At 50.1% G+C, this 21,020-nt stretch overlaps 1 protein-coding gene across 1 annotated transcript in view; it reads right to left on the minus strand.

The window, feature by feature from the left end:
* Window positions 1–9,660: 9,660 nt before the first annotated feature.
* NOX4 (NADPH oxidase 4) overlaps window positions 9,661–21,020 on the minus strand; it is a 190,418-nt gene continuing 179,058 nt past the window's right edge. Inside the window, exon 19 of the mRNA XM_015421963.1 lies at window positions 9,661–10,254. Coding sequence (XP_015277449.1) covers window positions 10,134–10,254 — 121 coding nt within the window. The 3' untranslated portion in view covers window positions 9,661–10,133. The remainder of the gene's footprint in view (window positions 10,255–21,020) is intronic.

The following is a 21,020-nucleotide window of genomic DNA, read 5'->3' on the forward strand; positions in this document are numbered from 1 at the left end:
AAGGAAAGAGAAGCTTTCCACCCCCTTCTAGTCAGTTTCACTCCTCCATCAGCTGTTCCATTACACAGCTGATTGGCAGGGAGTGAAACTGACCAGAAGGGGGCATGGTGGCTTCCCTGGAAGAACTGGTGAGGCTGCAGAGGGGCAGGGGTAAGGGGTGTGGTGCACTGGGGGTGGGAGTCTGGGATCCTCCCGGGGTGGGGCAGGGCTCAATCCATGTTGGGGCTCCACCCACAAATGCCCCACCATGGCTACGGGCCTGTAGCCGTGTTACCCGAGATCCTTTTCACCGGAGCTGCCCGCAACAGAACCTGGGGCCTTCTGTGTGCAAACTAAGCTGTGTCCTCCCCTGACTTTGGTTTTTGTATGCTGCGTTTGCATAAGGGCACTGCTGCCAATCAGGGGAACTCGCCGGAGCTGGCTGATTGCAGGGCCAACGGTCAGCCCATCCGCAGATAGAAGTGGGTCCAGACGCAGCCCATTATCCGGCGGCCCATTTTCTGCACGCCGCACTCCTCCTCCGTTCCACTGCCGCTGTTTCCCTCCCTCTCTAGCGGCCTCTTCCCAGGAGTTCCTCCGGAGTGCTGTGCAGCATCTCTAATGCCATCCACCGCATCGAGGACATCTCAGGACACCCTCCGCAAGAGTGGATGAGGGAGGTTACAAAGCGTGGGGATTACTGACAGGAGGAAACGGGGTATTTACCTTGCTCTGGCCGAGCTCGCAGATCAGGGAGTTATTCCAGCCGGTATGCAAACACTGCTTGCTCGGAACCAGGCGTGGGAATGACAAATCGGTCCGACAGATCTTATCTATACAAAAGGGGCACGTGTGACAAGAGATACCCTGCGTGGCGGGCTGAAAATGCACCACTCTGTGGCCGGCAGGAGGTCCTCGCTCTTGTTTAAGCCCTGTCCCCAAAGGGATGGGCAGATAAGGATCAAAAGACTAGCGCAATGACCTCGCAATGACAGAATTTTAATGTGCGGCTGGTGCAAAGCACTGCAGCGGCCTCTCTCTCGTGCGCTGTCTGTCCTAGTGTGGCTCAATGCACCAGACATTTAGGTCATTTCGCTTCTCAGACTCTTATGCTTGTCCTTACCTGGGGGTTGGGGGGGGGGTCAGCAAGCAGCAAGCCAAGCCGAGATTTTATTTTATCACACTGTCAGGAGCACTTACAATCCGAGAGCCCAGCCCTCGTTTTGGTAAACTATGGGGGCGATGTTGTTAAACTGGCAGGGAGACATGGATAAGAGTGTGGCAGATGTTAGTGCATGTTGGCAGCAACGGTATTCTCTTTCGATGCACGCTTGCTCTGATCCGGCACAGACAGAGACGGGCATCTGGATGCGGAGACACACGTTTCGATGCTCCCCGTTGAGTCCCGGCTGAACTTGACGGATGTGTCTCGTCCGGAGCGGCGTGCGCAAGTCCCTCTGTGGAGCCACTGGATTCGTTCAAGGGACCCAGAGCTGTGTGTATTCTGGCCATTCTTTATGTGCCTTTGCATTCTTGGCTGTTCCCACTACAAACTTATGTTTTATTCCGTGCAGGTTAAGAAAAAACACTTCACGTTTTTTAATCATGGTTTTTTCATCTTCTTGTCAACCATCCGGGGCAACTGATACCGGATGGGTGGCATCAACGTTTGGAAAATAACAATGAATCATCAAGAAGAAACGTGTTTATGGGGCCTTATATCTCACAGAGAAGTTTAGGTTATGGGTCAGGACTACCTCGGGGCAACTCAGACTTGGCAAGACTTGTCAATCATGATTTCTGTATTTTTGTTTTTTGGGGGGATGCTAATTTGAAGTTCCAGGGAGCCACTTTGAAGACTGTGGAAGGGGCAGGGGTGGGGGCGTCCCCATGTCTCTATGAGTGAGACTGCAGTGTGGACAGGAATTTTAGATTTCCCAGCAGTCCAGTCCCTGGGGCAGCCCTCTCCCCCACCAGCCACTGGGATTTCTTTTTTTAATCAGGCAATGGGATATCATAAGCCGCACTGAGTCGGCTCTGGCAGGGAGGGTGGAGTAGAAATTCAATAATGGCCAGGGTCCGACATCTGTGAGGGACCGCCTTTCCCCACACATACCCCAGCGAGCACTACGGTCTGGGGCACAACACCGGCTAGTGATTCCAGGCCCCAAAGAGACCAGGCTCACTGCTACCAGGGCTAGGGCCTTTTCAGTGGCGGCTACTACCTGGTGGAATGAGCTCCTGGAGGAGATCAGGGCCCTGCGGGACCTTGTACAGTTCCGCAGGGCCTGCAAGACAGAGCTCTTCCGCCAGGCATTTAGTTAGGAGCCGCCCACCACTACCACCAACTATTATTGTTAGTAACACCGGGGTAGTTGGTTGGCCCATATGGAGATCGAGCCACAGTAATGTATGAGACAGATACGGCTGAATTGGGACTTGTGTCCATCTACAGGATGCCATCTTCAATGTGATTGGAAGATCATTTCTACGTTGAGCACTTTAATTGTAATGAAGTAGCAACATTCAACGGGTGTTTTTAAAAGATGGGGTGTAAATAATGTCAATAAATAACAGTGTAGATGGCTTTGAAAGGGGATTAGACACATTCATAGAGGATGGCTCTATCAAGGGTGGTAACCCATAATGGCTAAATGGAACCTCCATGTTCAGAGACAGTGTACCTTTGAATACAAGCATGGGAGACATTATCACCTTCATGCCCTGGCGGTGGGCTTCCTGAAGATACTCAGATGGATACTATCAGGCATAGGACACTGGTCTACATGGATCTTTGTTCTACTCTAGTAGGGCTCTTTTTAACATATTTATTTAGAAAATGTATATGCCACTTCTTCAGAGACCACCTCATGGCCCCTCACAAAATAAAACAATATAAAATAGTCAGAAAATAAAGCCATTCAAGTTAACAACCACTGAAAACCCAGTCAACAAACCTGAAGGGTATAAAATCCCAGAGAATAATGAATGTACAGGCCCATAGCTAAGGTGGGGTTTGGGGAGGGGGGGCTCCGCACAGCCCCACAAGAATCTCTCCTATAAATGCTTTTTTCAATCATTTTAAAACATTTGTTTTAAAGGCATGCACTCCTTCAAGCAGAGTGGGGTACTGTAGTTGACTAATTCCTGCACTGAGCAAGGGGGTTGGAGTAGGTGACCTCTAGGATCCCTTCTAATTCTGAGTCAAGAAACTGGTCTCCTTTAAGACAGTTGTCCTGCCTAAGTGTCAGCTTTCTTGATTATAGAAGTCATCATCCCCACCTGCCAACTTGTTCTCAGAACTGTTGCTTAGGCTGGCAGAACTGGTTAACTTGCAACAGCTGAGAATATCATCTAAAGTGGTTGACAGCTTGCAATTTAGAGGTCTATCCTGGTAATGGCTTTCTATTGGCTAAATGGCTTTTCTTTCTGCACTGAGAACTTCAGCCCTACCAGAAAAAGAATTGCCCCACAGGACACAAAATCCTGGCTAGGGCCCTGTGAATATTGGGATTTTTCAAGTGGTCATACAAATAATTCTTGGAACTCTCCTAAAGGACAGCGGGTCTTGGCATTCCCACACTATCTCCACCTGACTCCCATTCTGGCACACTGCTGCCCAACCTGTGGCCGACAAAGTTCAGCGCAACCGACCTGCCATGCCAGGTGACTGTCATGGTGCTTCTCTCTGTTTTGTAGCTCTGGGCAGGTGGCATAAGCAGGAGGCTCACGCGAGTACAGGTCATGCTCTCCTGCACCTCCAGCAACAATGAACCAAGCAGTCAACATCACCTTAATCAGTAACAACAGGGCTGAAGCAGACAAGACATGATGTTGGGAAACACTGGATGTATCCAATTTCCCATAAAAGAAGCTGCAAAGGGAGAAGTCAGTTTGGATCAGGGCCATGACAGCAGGGCACATGTCTTAGCCCTCCCCCACTTTGTCCCCCCACCACTAGGATGGCACGGAAAAATGCAGGGGAAATGGTGGCTGATGGAGGAAAGTGTGCAGGAAACTCAGGTGTAGACTCTTCGTCGCCAGTGTGCATGCCTCTGCATTTGCAATGGCAACGAATAATGGAGAATCCTCATTGAGAGTCAGTTTGGTGTAGTGGTGAAGAGTAGCAGACTCTAATCTGGGAGAACTGGGTTTGATTCCCCATTCTGCCACATGCAGCTGCTGGTTGACCTTGGGTCAGTCACAAGCTCTCTCAGAGCTGTTCTTTCATGAGCAGTCCTTGAAAGAGCTCTCTCAGCCCCACCTACCTCACAGGGGGGTCTGTTGTGGGGAGGGGAAGGGAATGGAGATTGTAAACTGCTCTGAGACTTGGAGTGAAGGGCGGGGTATAAATCCAATCTCTTCTCTCTCTTTTCTCTCTAGATGAAGCCAGCTTTTACTCAGACAATTAAGCTAGTGGTCAAACTAGATGCGATGTGGAGATCCTTATGTATTCAACACAGGAGCAGACCATCTTATTACATTTAAAGGGGGAGGGCTCCCTTTTAAACAATAGCTGAGTGCACAGATGAAGGGGAGCTAAACTCTGCCCCCTTTTAAGCCTCACCTCTATGACCTCTTTCTTTGGCCATTCCTGCAGGCTCCTCTTGACTACAGAGACCGGTATTGTTTAAAAACAGAGCTCCTCCAGGTTCTTCTTTAGATGTAAAGGGGTGGACTTGTGTGTAAGTTTTATGTTTGTTTATGTGCTACTGCCCCTTTAAGACTGAACCACGTGGCATTCTGGGGGGGGGGAGATGGCAGTCAGAGGTGGCAGTCAGCAGACTTCAGTGATGAAGTGATTTCAGATCTGAAAGTGTTCTAGTTCGTGTCTGGTGTGTTTTTTTATTTATTTATTTATTCAATTTGTACCCCGCCCTCCCCGCAAACAGGCTCACACAGTTGGTACAGAATACAAATAAAACCACATAAAACCACATTAAATCACATTAAAACAATTCAGATACAAATGGGTCATACACAGGTGCTGATTTCCCATCATTAATTTATTGAGATTGTGTACTAAGAGTGTTGCAAGCAGACAATCCAGCTCACGGTCTTCTTGAGTCGCACCATGGTCTAGGCCAGATGGTAGGCTGAGGGCCGGGCTTGTTGATGGTGGTACTCAGGGCAGCTCCTAGTCAAAAGCCTGGTGGAAGAGCTCCGTCTTGCAGTCCCTGTGGAACTGTAAGAGGTCCTGCAGGGCCCTGATCTCTTCTGGGAGCTCATTCCACCAGCAAGGAGCCGCTACTGAAAAGGCCCTGGCCCTGGTAGTGGTGAGCCTGGCATCTTTGGGGGCCGGTGGGTCAGTCGGTTCTGAGACCTTGATCGGAGTGCTCTCTAGGGTATATATGGGGAAAGGCGGTCCCTCAGGTATGCCGGGCCCTGGCCATATAGGGTTTTAAGGTAAGCACCAGCACTTTGAAGCTAATTCGGTATGCTATTGGCAGCCAGTGCAGTGCCTTCAGCACAGACTGGATGTGCTCCCATCTGGGCAGGCCCATCAACAGCCTGGCTGCGGCATTCTGTACTAGCTGCAGCGTTTGAATTTGTGACAACGGCAGCCCCATGTAGAAAGTGTTACAGTAGTCTAGTCTTGAGGTGTCCATCGCATGGATCACTGTGGCCAGGTTGTTGCGGACAAGGAAGGGAGCCAACTGCCTAACCAGCCGAAGATGGCAAAAGGCCGATTTAGCAGTGGCTGCTACCTGGGCCTCCGTTGTTAAGGAGGCATCCAGGAGCACTCCCAAGCTCCTAACCTTCAGCGCCAGCACCAATGGTGTCCCACCGAAGGTCGAGAGTGGGACCCCCACCCCTGTACCACCCCAACCCACACACAGGACTTCCATCTTCACCAGGTTCAACTTCAGCCGACTCAGCCTGAGACAGCCAGCCATGGCTTGTAATTAAGAAATACAAGTCAACATTTTCTGCACATCCTGCCTTTCCCCAATTGGAGTGTAAAATCTAAATTTGTGGGGACCTACTCCTTCTCAATAAAGCTCCCCAAATTACACGCTAACACGACACAGCAGGCAATGCAATAGGATGGTGACCCTGCTAGTTATGCCTTGTGAGCCAGTTTGGTGTCGTGGCTAAGTGCGCGGACTCTAATCTGGGAGAACCGGGTTTGATTCCCCACTCCTCCACTTGCACCTGGCTGGATGACCTTGGGCAAGCCATAGTTCTGATAAGAGCTGTTCTTGGAAAAAGATCAGTTTCTGTCAGAGCTCTCTCAGCCTCGCCTACCTCACAGGGTGTCTGTTGTGGGGAGGGGAATGGAAAGGAGTTTGTAAGCCGCTCTGAGACTCCTTTGGGTAGTGAAGGGCGGGGTATAAATCCAATCTCTTCTCTTCTTCGTCCTACAATCTTTGTTAGCCTGCTACTGAGATGGAGACATAGAGTCTCATGGCATTTTTATATTTTATTTGTGTCCACTACGTGCGGCTAAATGCCTCTGTGCCCCATAACCCACCAATAAACTAGATTCCTGCAATGAAATCATAAGTTCTACTCAGCCAATCGACTTCAATGGATTTTGAAGGGCGTAACTCTGCTTGGGATTTTACTGTTAATTGCCTATAAAAATGGCAACACTTTCTCTTGAATACCAGGGAAATTGAAAAGGAAATGGTACAGCCCAGTCTTGTCTGGGAGGCTAAGCGGGGTTGCTACTTGGAAGAGAGACCACCAAGGAAGACTCTGCAGAGGAAGGCAAATGGCAAACCACCTCCGCTTCTCGGTTGCCTTGGAAGGCCCCTTGCTGGGGTCGCCATAAGTCTAAGCTAAGCAGGGTTGCTACTTGGAAGAGAGACCACCAAGGAAGACTCTGCAGAGGAAGGCAAATGGCAAACCACCTCCGCTTCTCGGTTGCCTTGGAAGGCCCCTTGCTGGGGTCGCCATAAGTCTAAGCTAAGCAGGGTTGCTACTTGGAAGAGAGACCACCAAGGAAGACTCTGCAGAGGAAGGCAAATGGCAAACCACCTCCGCTTCTCGGTTGCCTTGGAAGGCCCCTTGCTGGGGTCGCCATAAGTCTAAGCTAAGCAGGGTTGCTACTTGGAAGAGAGACCACCAAGGAAGACTCTGCAGAGGAAGGCAAATGGCAAACCACCTCCGCTTCTCGGTTGCCTTGGAAGGCCCCTTGCTGGGGTTGCTGTCGGTCAGCTGTGACCTGATGGCACTCCACACACACATTGGGGAAGCTGGCAGGGAAACAATCCCTGAGAATTTCATTCCAAGCGGTTTAGGATGCCAAGTGACAGCTAGTGTGTGCTTTCACTAACGGAAATGAAAATATACTGAATAACTGAAACCGCTAGCTTTCATAATGAATTTAACAAAACAAAATAACTTTAAAAATGAAAGGAAGAAGAGAACACAAAAGGAAAACAGAAATAAATTGTGCACATACCTGGACTGTTCTGTAAATGTTCTCATCTCAACAGTGAACTCGTTAGGCGGCTTCCAAAAATTCACTGTTGCTCAACCTCAGCTCCCATCTGCCCTACCTAACATGATTGTAGTGAAGACTATGATCCCTGTGAGGGCCAGGAGGCAAGCCCAGGGGAAAGCCTAGGCCTCTGTGCCCTCTTCCTTGCCCTCCAGAGGAACTGGTTGGCCACTGTGTGAGACAGGATGCTGGACTAGATGGACCACTGGTCTGACCCAGCAGGGCTCTCCTTATGTTCTTACCAAGGGAGGCCTCAGACTCTATGCCCTGTTGTTGGCCCTCCAGAGGAACTGGTTGGCCACTGTGTGAGACAGGATGCTGGACTAGATGGACCACTGGTCTGACCCAGCAGGGCTCTCCTTATGTTCTTACCAAGGGAGGCCTCAGACTCTATGCCCTGTTGTTGGCCCTCCAGAGGAACTGGTTGGCCACTGTGTGAGACAGGATGCTGGACTTCATGGACCACTGGTCTCATCCAGCAGGGATATTCCTATGAAGGCCTCAGCCTCAACGCCCTTTTCCTGGCCCTCCAGAGGAACTGGTTAGCGGCTGTGTTAGCGGCTGTGTGAGACAGGATGTTGTACTAGATGGACTACTTGTCTGGTCCAGCCAGGGTTCTTCTTATGTCCTCATGCTTTTTGAGCACAGAGAGAGCTACACAATGCTAAGCATTTCTTAGTAGGAGTTGTCCACCCGGAAGATGTTTGCTACTGTGCTTAAAACACCTTGTTTTTCACACAAAACGGGAGAATCCCTTCTTTCCGAACCAATGTACTGTAAAAATTTAACACACTCCCTTTCCTCTGATTCCTGTGTTCTTCTGTGGCTCACTCTGCGATTTGATAAATCTGTCATGACACTATTTACCTGGCAGCTCTAAGATCTCTCCCTGGTTACTCTCTCCTGCAGGAATAATAGAAACCACCAGGCAAAAGGTCTAGACTCCGGGCTAAAGGTGGGCAGAATTTTGACAGCGGAATGTAATCACTCTCTCACACACACACCCTTGGTGAAACCTTGCTTACTTAGTGGGTTCTACAAACCCTCATGCTATGATGTGTATACACCATGGCCCGATCCTGCCTGAGTGCTGAGCAATAGCGATCGGCTCTGTAAAGCCCAACAAAAAGCAGGAGTTCTTTGCGGTGGGAGGGCATCTGCTTTGCATGTAGAAGGTCCTCGGTTCGATCCCGTGTGTCTCCAGCGAAAAGGATCAGATAGTAGGTGTTGTGAAAAGACCTCTCCCTGACAACATGGAAGAGCCCCTGCCAGTGTGAACAGACCATGCTGAGTTAACATTGATCATGATATCCTCCTGGACTGCTTTTGGGTTGAGACTAGGGTTGCCAGCTCTGTGTTGGGACATACCTGGAGATTTGGGAAGTGGAACCTGGAAAGGGTGGTGTTTGAGGAGGGGAGGGACTTCAGTGGGGCACAATGCCATAGACTCCGCCCTCCACTTTGGTTGGCCACTGTGTGAGACAGGATGCTGGACTAGATGGACCACTGGTCTGATCCAGCAGGGTGTCGTGGTTAAGTGCGAGGACTCTAATCTGGGAGAACCGGGTTTGATTCCCCACTCCTCCACTTGCACCTGGGCTGGATGACCTTGGGCAAGCCATAGTTCTGATAAGAGCTGCCCTTGAAAAAAGAGCAGTTTCTGTCAGAGCTCTCTCAGCCCCACCTACCTCACAGGGTGTCTGTTGTGGGGAGGGGAAGGGAAAGGGAAAGCTCTGAGACTCCTTTGGGTAGTGAAGGGCAGGGTATAAATCCAATCTCTTCTTCTTCTTCTTCTTCTTCTTATGAGAGAGTTTAAACACTGTTTTTAAATGTTTTAATGTTTGACATGTTTTAATGTTGTAACGTTTGTTCCCATGGGAACCTTGAGTTGTGTTGAAAGGTGTCACAGCTGTGTTTGAAATAAAATAAATACATAAATATGAACTGGGCAATCCTGCGGTGGCAAGAAGACTGTGGTCCCATTGTTCAGAAAGCTGATTAAGAAATAATTATCCATCCAGCTACATATCTATGAGGACAGAATGAGGCGTGCCTCTGCTTTTAATTTTGTAAAACTGGATGAAGCCGGTGTTTGGAATTCAGATTCAATTCAGTCCATCTTGTAGTTCCATATGTTGTACCCCATAGGACATTATATAAACCCTTCCCACATTCCCCCTGCAGAATTAATCTTTGCACAGAAGAAAACTTTCCATTTTAAAGTTGCTGTTTTTTATTTATTTGCCAGTGTAGAGCAGACTCTGACTTCAAATGTAAGCATTCTGTGTTTTCCTCCCCCCTCAGTCCAATCACTCGAGTGCTTGTTCAACCGATCCCACTTTCTGGAATTTGCAGTCTTCAATGAAGACATTTCTGCTACCGCATGGATTGATCTTGAACCGAGCCGCATGAACAACTATGAATCTCTAATTCTATTCTGCTAATTCAAAGGGTGTAAAAGTTGACCTGCCGGATTCTAAGAATGTTTTGGTTTTGGCCATAATCGCCAAGGATGTATTTTTGGTGTCCTTTGCTTCCTAGGTTTTTAAATAGTTATAAATAACAAATAATAATTAAAAATACCTTTGCTATTCTTTGGCGTATGTGGCATCTGGCTTATGCTGCAGATTCTGAAGTCTTTTTGTTTCTCTTGTTTAAATTGCACTTTAGCTTTCTGGGCAGTCCTTCTCAGTCCTGGAGGCTTTCAGCTGAAGGATTCTTTATTGTACTCGAACCTCGTCCCATAAGAATTGCTGCTGTTGCTCAGTTTGTGAAGGGCTTTGGAGATCTTGTTTGGTCCGCAGCAAAAAACGCCGACAGTCTTCCTGTCGAGATTGAAAACAGGGTCACCACACTTGTGCTAAAATAAGAAAACCAGGGCTACAGACCGTGGAGCCAACAATGGAGTCGGGGTCGACATATTTCGGACCATCTTGGTAGCCAGATGTGGTCACCACTAACCTTCCACCCACTCCTTTGCTTTTCTGGCATTTCACAAGAAGACTTGGAGAAAGGGTCCTATCATCATAAACAGGAAGAATCTACCCCACCGGTGTGTCAGTATTTGTAATAGTACTGGCAAGCTGTCAGTCAGCCATGAGCAGCAGTGTTAGATCTGTCTGATCTAGAAGTGACAGTCAGGGGTCAGGTGACTGGCCGATTGCATCAGACTCTGCCATAATCACCATGAGTCAGCTAAATGCAGGGCTCTTTCTGTAGCAGGAACTCATTTGCATATTAGGCGACACACCCCTAATGTAGCCAATCCCCCAAGAGTCTGTATTTACTGATGTTTTAATGTAACCTATGTTTTATTTCCGGCGTTGCCGCTTGTTTGCTGCCCTGGGCCGTACGGGTAGGGCGGGATATAAATCCCAAAATAAATAAATAAATAAATAAATAAAAGATTCCAGTTGTGAGGAAAACAAGGTACAAAGAATGCCTAGTTTTTTCCCCCCTAGAACAATGGCTTGCACTCTTTTGGCACTGTTATCACAGTATGGGCTACAAATATTAGACACCAACAATAAATAAAGTGTAAATACTCTGTACATACTTAAACAGAGTCTCTGCTACTTTTCGGTGTTTCTAACTACCGTCACGGTGGCCTCTTAGCTGTGTGGGATCTTCTAGGGCAGGGGTCCCCAATGTGGTGACCATGGGCACCGTGCCACCCATCAGCACCTTTCCTGGTGCCCACCAAGCATTTTTAGAAAATTGGTAAGGCCAGATGGGGCTCTTGCCCAGCATGGCTTCTGACTGTCCACTGGAGCCCTATAAATTTAATTTATTAAATAAATAAATAATAACAATAACTATAGTGATGATGATGATGATGATGATAAGGGGAGCAGTGGCACAGGGGATTTATCCTCTGGTTAACATCTGAGCTGAACAGAACTGCTGTCAGTTCTAGCCCGGGCTGGTGTGAGCTACCAGCCTTGTCCCCAGCTCGCCGTCCACCCAGCATTTCGAAAGCTCCGGTGAGTAGATAAAATGGGTACCACTCCTTAGAGAGGGTGGGTACACTAAACCCCCCGGTGGAGGAGGTGGTAGCCGGCGAACGGAAGGTCCAGCGCGTGAGATCGAAAAGCCTAGAAAGAACTCTTCGGCATCAAGGAAGCCTGTAATGGGCTGTCCGGCCAGGCGGTGGCAGTGCGGCACTACGACTCAAAGTAGTCCTGGAAGAACTGACGTCATCTAGCCAAGCCGAAGTGAATGCCGACCGGAACACGCCTGAAGCTTACAGCTGAACAAAATCCCCGTCGGCTGCAAAAGTGTGCGATTTAAGGAATTATATGTTGTCCTCCCTTACCCTACAATTCATTGTTAGTCCCGTGTGAAAAACATGTGTAACTGTAAATCGCTCAGAGCCAGCAGCTCTGCAGGATGAGCGATCAATAAATCGAAAGGTATTATTATTATTATAAGTCAGCTGTGACTTGAGGCACATTCCACCACCATGTATAGGCAAGCAACAGTTCTGAACGGAAAGAAGAACTGGTTCTTGTACTGTGGACGTGCTCCGGTCCTACCAAAGGGCTCCACGGACACATTGCATCTGGCCCTATCCCACTTCAGCTAAGAACATAATTACGAATCAAGTCAAACCAAGTCGCAACTGACTCATGGCGACCTCTCCTGTGGTTTCCAAGGCGAGAGACATCCAGAGCTGGTTGGCCATTGCCCGCCTCTGTGTAGCAACCCTGACCTTCCTTGGTGGTCTCCCATCCAAGTACTGACCATGGCCGAATATGTTTCGCTTCTGAGTTCTGATGAGCTTGGGCTAGTCTGGGTTACTGAGACTACTGCAAGTAAGAGAATCCTCTGGAGAAGAAGCATAGGGTCTGAGAGAACCTAGTGAATCTGAAGCCGCATGCACCATCTCTGCCCCCCTAGGACCCCCCCCCCTTGGAGAGCATGACCCTCCCTGAACTTCCCTCCAATCACAGGCTGCCCCACAACCTTATTTCTCCTGGACAAACTTCCAGACAGGGGGCTCTCGCCTAAGTGCCTTCAAGTTCCCTGCAGCGCTTTCTGAGACTGTATGATAAGGCAGAGTCTTTAGAGCTACCCCAAACTGGTCCGGAGAGACCCCCGTTGCGCCGAAGGAACTATGCACGGCTTGCTCGGCACCTGCCCACCTTCATAAGGCCATCAGGCTACCAACATCTCTCCGGGTGGCTGTAATTAGCTTAATTAGGCTGGTGCCTGAAGAGCTGGTCTGAGATTGACAGAGCCCACCGCAAGGCCTCACGCTCGTAATCTCCTGCGGGGATGTCGCAATTAACTGCTGTCGGAGCCCTTTCGTACGTGGTGGCCCAGAAGCTGACAGGTCCAGATGTTCCGATCTACCCCCCACCCCGTTATTTCCACCACTTTAAAAAAAAAAAAGCAAACTGCTAGCAAACAAATTTAGATAAAAGGACTGGCGGATCTATGGCTCTCATCGTTTGCAGACATTCCTAATCCTTCCTGACATCGAACTACGAAGAAGAAGGAGGAGGAGGAGGAGGAGACTGGATTTATACCCCACCCTTCACTATCCGAAGCAGTCTCAGAACAGCTAACAATCTCCTTCCCCTCCCCACAACAGACACCCTGTGAGGTCGGTGGGGTTGAGAGAGCTCTTTTGAGGACTGCTCTTAAGTGAATAGCTCTGAGAGAACTGTGGCTTGCCCAAGGTCATGCCAGCAGATGCATGTGGAGGAGTGGGGAGTGGAGAAGCAAGCCCGGTCCTCCCAGATTAGAGTCCACACTCCTAACCACTACACAACATTGGGTCAGGATTCCTCAGGCCTGAATCTTCCTCCCCTCAGACAGCAGTATTTGGGGACCGATCTTCCAAGTGCCACCGGGGCCTGACTTGGACCGGGACTGCTTCTCCACTCCCCACTCCTCCACATGCATCTGCAGGAGGAGCAGAAGTGACTTCACCCTTCTTCCATGCCATTTTCTTAACCGCAGATGGCCCGGGGGGGGGTAGTTGTTGTCTGCCCCCTTGAGGGGCTGCAAGCAAGGCAGGAACAGGTAGACAGCGTCCACATGCCCCTGTTCTTATTCCACTTGCTGATGCAGTTTCCTGCACTCCCTCCCTCCCTCCCTCCCTCTCTCTCTATGCAGCTTCAGGGGGATTCTTGGGTTTAGCTTCACTCATCACCTATGCTGAAACGGCACTCTCGGTGGCAATTTCTGCAGGCCACACCCCCAGGCCCAGGCCCTGCCCCCTTCCCCTTCTTTCCTGTTCCTGAGTGAGCCACGCTGTAGTGCTACAACACAGCTTGGCATTGAAAGGGGGGGGGATCCCTTAGGTTGCGGTCACTGCTCACTTCTTTAAATACCATGTACCTACATGAACACGTCATGTAAGATGTGCTTCTGTTTTTGTAAATAAAATTTCTTTCTCTTGTCACTATTGGAGTCAGATCGTCTTTGTAATTTGTTTGAACAGCATTCCCCCCCTTAACTGGGAAACATGGAGGGTCGGAGATACTACATAAAGCCTCTGTGCTTCCAAGGCAACATATTTATTTTTACTCTTAATTTTTTTTTTTACATTTAGTCCAATAGAAGCAGCCCGGAATTAAACTTAGAATTCCCCTGAATGTACAGAGAGAGAGAGAGAGAGAGAGAGACAGAATAAGAATGAATGAACTCAGGGAGAGCTGTTACCTTTACCAGCAGCCCCTTAACAGCAGTCTGGCCTGCAGCAATTAGCACATGATCAACAATGGTGAGCCCCATGCTTTGCAAAGCTTCAGTGACTGATGTCTGCAAATTAAACTTCCACTCAAGGCACAAGAGCAAACTGAGCACGGAGCTTCCAGGAACAAGGCGAGCCCTGCACTGAAGACTGAGTAAACCTCAAGGCTCCTTGTCATTTTTTGCTCTTCTGCATTTTTAAATGAAAAGAAAAAGAAAGTAGGTTACTTCTTAGGAGGGGGTGGGTACCAAAGCTGAGTGGGACGACACCTGCTTGACATGCAGAAGGTCCTGGGTTCAATCCCTGGCATCTCCCATTATGAGGATTAGGTAGCAGATGTCCTGAAATACCTCGGCCAGAGACTTTGGAGAGCTGCTGCCAGTCTGAGTAGGCAGTATTGACCTAAACGGACCAATGGCCTGATTCAGTAGAAAGCAGGCTCATGTGTCCAATGTCAGATGAGTCCCCTTCCCCACAGTGGCCAACCAGATGGCCCCAGAAACCCGGTGACAAGACTGTGGAGGCGGAAACCTCCCCTTCTGGTTGCCCCACAGTCACTGGGATTCAGAGGTAAACTGCCACTGTGTATGGAGGTTCCATTTACCTCTCATGGCTAACGGCCATTCAGGGCAGGCCCAAGGGTTTTTGGCGCTCCAGGAAGCCCATGATTTTGGCGGGCCCCATGACCTGAGCACTCTCCCCACCATGATCTGGACACCCCTACAACAACTCGGATGCTCACGGACCTGGGAAGACAACGAGCCACTGCTGCCCCCTGGGCAATGTGAAGCCAGTGGCCACCTGCTTTTCATTCCTGCATCTCTCCATGGGCACCGAGGCTGTCTGGGGGTGGGGGAAGGTGGGCCAGGTGAACATGCCCTGGCCTTCAGCACAGGTGCTGTTCATGCCATGCATCTGAGCCTCCTTTGGTGTGTCCCCCCCCCCACCTCAGCGGCCTAGGCAATCACCCAGGTCCACCTAATAGACAGGCCAAACTCTGCAGCCATCGGAGAAACTCTCCTCTGATCTTCTCGAATAGCCGCCTCTTTATAAAAGGCAGAGGCCCTTCTCTGTAGCTGGGACAGAAAGGCCATGGATACTCAATCCCAGAGAGTTGTCCTCGTGCTTTGTTGTAGGCATTTGCTCTGTGATTGGTTTTTGATTCCGTAGGCCAGCTCACGGCTGCCCGGTAACAGTTGCGTACCTCTGACTGACTCCAAAAGTTCCTCTCCACATTAAGACTGAAAACAAATGATGCTCTTTCTCTCTCAGCCCAAAAGCCTTTGACAATGGATGACTCAGCCGTGAGATGTATCCAAAGGGAAGGGAAAACCCTGAAACTGCAGGTGTACTCTACTTAGCCGCCAGCAGATGGCAGACTCTTGCCTGGCACGTTTCCACAAGACCAATGGTTGTTTTTCCCCTCCCTGCGACAGATTAACATGATCTCTTGGAGAGGATCTCTAGGAAGCCACTGTTCAGAGCCACAAGCCAAGCTATTAAGTCTATTTATCTTACACAGTATCATCCTGGTCCACTTCTATGGAGATCAGGACTGAACTGATTTGATTCCTATCCCGCCCTCCCCACAAGCAGGCTCAGGGCGGGTTGCAACATAGAGGAAACAATACCAACTTTTAAAATGTTAAAATGGAGAAGGAAATGGCAACCCACTCCAGTATCTTTGCCAAGAAAACCGCATGGACAGTAACAAAATGTTAAAACATCATACTAAAACCATAAAACACAGTACCGATGGCATTCTTTAAAAAAATCTCCTAATATCCTGGCTCTGCACAATGGAAAAGATATAAGGCCCAGACTACGGGTTCCCATGTTGTAAACACAGCTCAATCCACCAAAGGAGCAGCTTAATCCACCAATATGAGCAGGAGAGGCCCGATGTTACGTCTGCTGCCTCAGTTAAAAGGCTTGTGGAAGAGCTCCGTTGCTATTCTTATTATTTTAAAGAAGGGCTCCATTTTGCAGGCCCTGTGGAACTATAAAAGATCTGCCAGGGCCCTGATCTCTATTGGGTGCTCATTCCACCAGGATGCCACACAAGGCTCTCCTCCAAGGCTCCCTCTACGCCGTGGAGTCTCGTGAGCAAAAATTGCTACTCTGTGAGCTACTGGCATTGAAGTTGTGAGTGAGCGACTTGGCGACTGCGTAGATTAGTTTGTTCTGGAGCCCTCCCTTCCTGAGCTGAGACAAAAATGGGTGAGCCGGAGGCTAAAAAACTGTGAGCTGGCTCACATTGACTCATCTTAAGAGGGAACACTGCTTCCTCCTCCCCAGTTTTATCCCTACAACAACCTGGTGAATTAGGTTAGGGCAGGGGTCATTTCGTAGGAAAAGAGGTGCAGGAGCTCATTAGCATAACACATTAGCATAACTTATTTGGATATGCCACACCCCCTGGCATCACCAGAACAGTGTCAGAAGGCAACACCCACTGCTCAGGCTCCACTGGACTGTTTTGGATTGCTAGCTATTGGGGGGGGGAATGCACAGATCTGCCCTCACAGAGGAGGGAGAGCTTGTACCAGAAGGCGGGCCGGGGGTGGTGGTTCTGCAACTTACCTTGCTGCTTCTTGTTCCTTGTGGCCCAACTAAGGGCTGCTGGGAGCAGGGGGCGGAGCTTGTTGCATGTGCCCGCCCCCTGAGCTCCTTACTGCCAGAGCTCCGCTCCTGTGCGCTCCCGCAGGAAATGACCTAGGGCTGCCAAATCCCCCCGGGGGGCGGATTTCCCCCCGCTTTGGAGGTCCGATTTCCGCCCCGGTGGAATTGGTCCCTGGGGGAAACCCCACCCCCGCGTGCACGTCACAGGAAAGTGACGTGGTGACGCCGGGGGCGCTGGGGTTAGGGTATCAATGAGTGACTGACCCAAGGTCACCCAGTGAGTTTCCATGGCAGAGTGAGGAAGGATTTGAACCTGGGTGTCCCTAATCCTAATCCATACTGGCTCCTGACACCCAAACTTCAACCCCCACCCTGAGTAGTTAGCTAATCCACAGGGTTTGGATTTAAGCTTGCCTGTTTCTCATTGCCTCCCAGCAGGGTGTGTTACCAAATGTACTCAACAGAGGCCGGGCCGGGCCGGGCCAGGATTCTCCTGGCAGATGGGCAGCTGCTCTTCGGGATCCCAGAGTTCCGCAGCTCTGCCGGCTGAGCCCAGCAATGTGGCAGAGTGTGGGTGCAGATCCAGACTGCTCTCTTTACTCTCCCTCCCCCCTTCCTTTACTGCTTCTTTCAGAAAAAATTAGGGCCAAATTATACGTTAGCGTTGGTGCCCTGGCATCGTCACTCTGCCAACATACAATTTGGCCTTTGGAAGCATCCACCGGGAAGGAGGGGATGAATTGGAGCCACGGTGCTTACGAAGGAGTGGCTTCACTCTCCCCAACGGCCCCCGGTAGGGTGTCTCCCGGTGAAATCAGTCCCTCCAGGCTGCCTTTATTTATATTTTTAGCCAGGGCTTTTTTTGTAGATAAAGCCCAGCAGGAACTCATTAGCATAATAGGCCACACCCAACAACAGAAACTCATTAGCATAATAGACCATACCCAACAGCAGGAACTCATTAGCATATTAGGCCACACCCCGTGTTACCAGAAGTGTGGTCATCCAGCCACGCCCACCTTTTGCTTCTTATTCTGTTTACCTTGTTTGTTGCCAAAACCCAGGGCTATTTTGTAGCAGGAACTCCTTTGCATGTTAGGCCACACACCCCTAATGTAGCCAATCCTAATAGGTTTCTGCTGTTGGGTGTGGCATATTATGCTAATGAGTTCCTGCTGGGCGTGGCCAACTTGGGAGCCAGCCGGAACTCTGTTCCTGTGCGTTCCTGCCCAAAAATAGCCCTGTTAGCCTTGGCATATAAAAAAGATGGCCAGAAACAGGGGGGCGGTGGTTCCTCCCCCTAAAAACAATAACTGTGGGCTGTCAAGTCGCAACCACCTCACGGCAGCCCCGGAGCCATGGGGCTTTCAGGGCTAGAGATGAGCCGAGCTGGTTGGCCATTGCCTGCCTCGGCAGAGCAGCCCCAGTCTTCCTTGGAGGCCTCCCATCCAAATACAGACCAGGGCTGACCCTGCTTATCTTCCGAGCTCTGATAAGAATGGGCCAGGCTGGGCTATGCCGGCCGCTTTGCTTCCCCTACAGGAGCGAAAAGCAACTCAAACGTTTGGAGGGGAGGGTGACTTCATTCATGGAAACAGCATGGAGGAAGAGAAACAGCTAGGCACCCCCTTTCCCTGCACTGCAGCCCAGATCTGTATTGTCGTCGTCCTCCCGCATACATTGGAAGAAGAAGAGGAGGAGGAGGAGGAGGAGGAGGAGGAGGAGGAGGAGGAGATTGGATTTATACCCCGCCCTTAACTACTCAAAAGAGTCTCAGAGCACCTTACAATCTCCTTTCCCTTCCCCACCCAACAACAGACACCCTCTGAGGCAGGTAGAGCTGAGAGAGCTCTTTTGAGAACTGCCCTTGAGAGAAAAACTCTGAAATGACTTGTAACTGACCCAAAGTCACACCGGCAGCTGCATGTGGATGAGTGGGGAATCAAACCCGGTTCTCCCAGATTAGAGTCTGCGCTCTTAACCACTACACCAAACTGGCTGAACCTCAATGGATCCCCAATATGATTTATGGCTTAACCGCCCAACTGTAAGAGCTTTGGGGTGGGGACCGGTCTTCCTGCTTGTGTGGTCCTGCCAAAAGCCTTGTGGATCAGCGGTGCTTTCTAAAGTAACGTTAACAGTTCTAATAACTAGAGAATAAACCATATGAGCAGCTTTGCAGATTGGGTGCCTTCAGATATCGCAAAAATTTGTCCACGTAAGCCCCCCCCCCCCTACATCCAACGTTTTCTTCTTTGTTTTCTGGGAAATACACAGGGTTGGATCCCATGATTCCCCTTCCACTAAGTTGTTCCTCTAGCGGGGAAAGACTCTTCTCCATTAGGGGAAGTCTGTCTCCATCAGACAGTCTCTGGGGCAGGGAGTCTTTCCCCCCTCGAAAGAAAGACTTGGAAGAACACACAGGAAGCTGCCTTCTACTGAATCCGACCTCTGGTCCACCAAGGTCAGTCTTGTCTATTCAGAGTGGCAGCGGCTCTCCAGGGCCTCAGGTGAAGGTCTTTCGCATCACCTAAAGCCTGGTCCTTTTCAATGGAGATGCCGGGGATTGAATCGGGGACACCCTGCGTGCCAAAAACTTGTAAGTGGCATTTGGCTGGGAAGAAGAGAGTCAGAGGGTCCAGCTCAGCTGAAGAAAGAGGTAGGATCCAGCCCATAAAGACTGGGCCATTCTGAAACCAGCCTCTTTGGCTTCCTACCCGCCTTGTTGGTGTGTCCGTGTTCCATCTCTGTGAAGTTTTTTTTTTTTTAAGGATTAAGGAATGCCCCTCTGTATACTGCCTTGATCAGGCCGCACCTGGAGTTCTGTGTGCAGTTCTGGAGGCCTCACTTCAAAAAGGATGTGGACAAAATCGAGAGGGTGCAGAAGAGAGCGATGAGGATGATCAGGGGTCTGGAGACAGAGCCCTACAAGGAAAGGCTAAGGGCCTTGGGAATGTTTAGTTTGGAGAAGAGCAGGTTGAGGGGGGGGAGATGACTGCTCTCTCTAAATATTGGAAAGGCTGTCATTTGGAGGAGGGCAAGGAGCTGTTCCAGGATAGGACCCGAAGCAATGGGCTTGAATCACATGCAGAAAGGTATTGGCTGGATATTAGGAAAAACCTTTTCACGGTCAGAGTGGTTCAAAGGTGGAATCCGCTGCCTAGGGAGGTGGTGAGCTCCCCTTCCCTGACAGTTTTCAAGAAGAGGCTGGACGAAGATTTGTCAGAGATGCTCTAGGCTGGTCCTGCACTGGGCAGTGGGTTGGACTAGATGGTCTGTATGGCCCCTCCCAACTCTAGGACTCTATGAGAAAGGGCAATCGTTTGCTTTCCCAAGGAAAGATGTCCAGAATACTTCAGTGTTGTTTGCCATGGTGAACTGATGTCTCTTACCATGGCCATCTGATTCTCCCACCGTGCAGACTGATTGGCTACCCGTAATGACAGCTGCAGCTCTCCCTGCCCCTCCCCCCATTCAACTGCAAATCAAAGTGGCTGTTTGCAGCCAGAATGCCAGGAAGGCTTGGTTATACTGCCAGCCACGCTCCAGGCCAAGGAGAGCGCCTGCACGGGCTCCAGAGGGTATTCCGAGGGCCGGCTGATTCACCAGCCCAGGACCCCATGTCATTTGTAATCTGGTTTCTAATAACACCACAGGGGAGCCTCGATTAAGGGTCCTGGTAGAGAATGAGAAATGCACTCATGCTGAGAGTGGGGTTGCCAGGTCCCCCCCCCCCCAGCCACCAGCAGGAGATGAGAGGGTTGGGTTGTCAGATCCAGGTTAGGAAACTCCTGGAGATTTGGGGGTGGAGCCCGGGGAGGACAGGGACACCCTCAGTGGAGCACAATGCCACAGAGTCCAACCTCCAAAGCATCCGTTTTCTCCAGGGAAACTGATCTCTGTAGTCTGGGAATGAGCTGTAATTCCAGGGGATCCCCAGGTCCCACCTGGAGGCTGGCGTCCCTAGCTGAGAGAAAGGGAGGCGTGCCGTGTTGGGAAAGCCTTTTCCTGATGCCCACGACAACCTGGAGCTGCTGTGCTTGACCCTCAAGCCGGTTAGGAAAAAAAGTGATCTGAATCTGGCACGCGACTGGAGGAGACCGTTACTGGTGCGAATTCACCCTTTCCAAACCCATTTCCCCCATTTGTTTAGGGTAGCAGTGCTTTCCCCACCCTGCAAACATCTTCCAGCTGTGCAGCCTCAGCTTACTTGTTACGAGGTGACAGCGTAATTAGTGGCATGCAAATAGATATATATATAAATAT

This window comes from Gekko japonicus, unplaced genomic scaffold (genome assembly GCF_001447785.1).
Source record: "Gekko japonicus isolate JY-2015 unplaced genomic scaffold, Gekko_japonicus_V1.1 scaffold900, whole genome shotgun sequence".
Lineage (NCBI taxonomy): Eukaryota > Metazoa > Chordata > Lepidosauria > Squamata > Gekkonidae > Gekko > Gekko japonicus.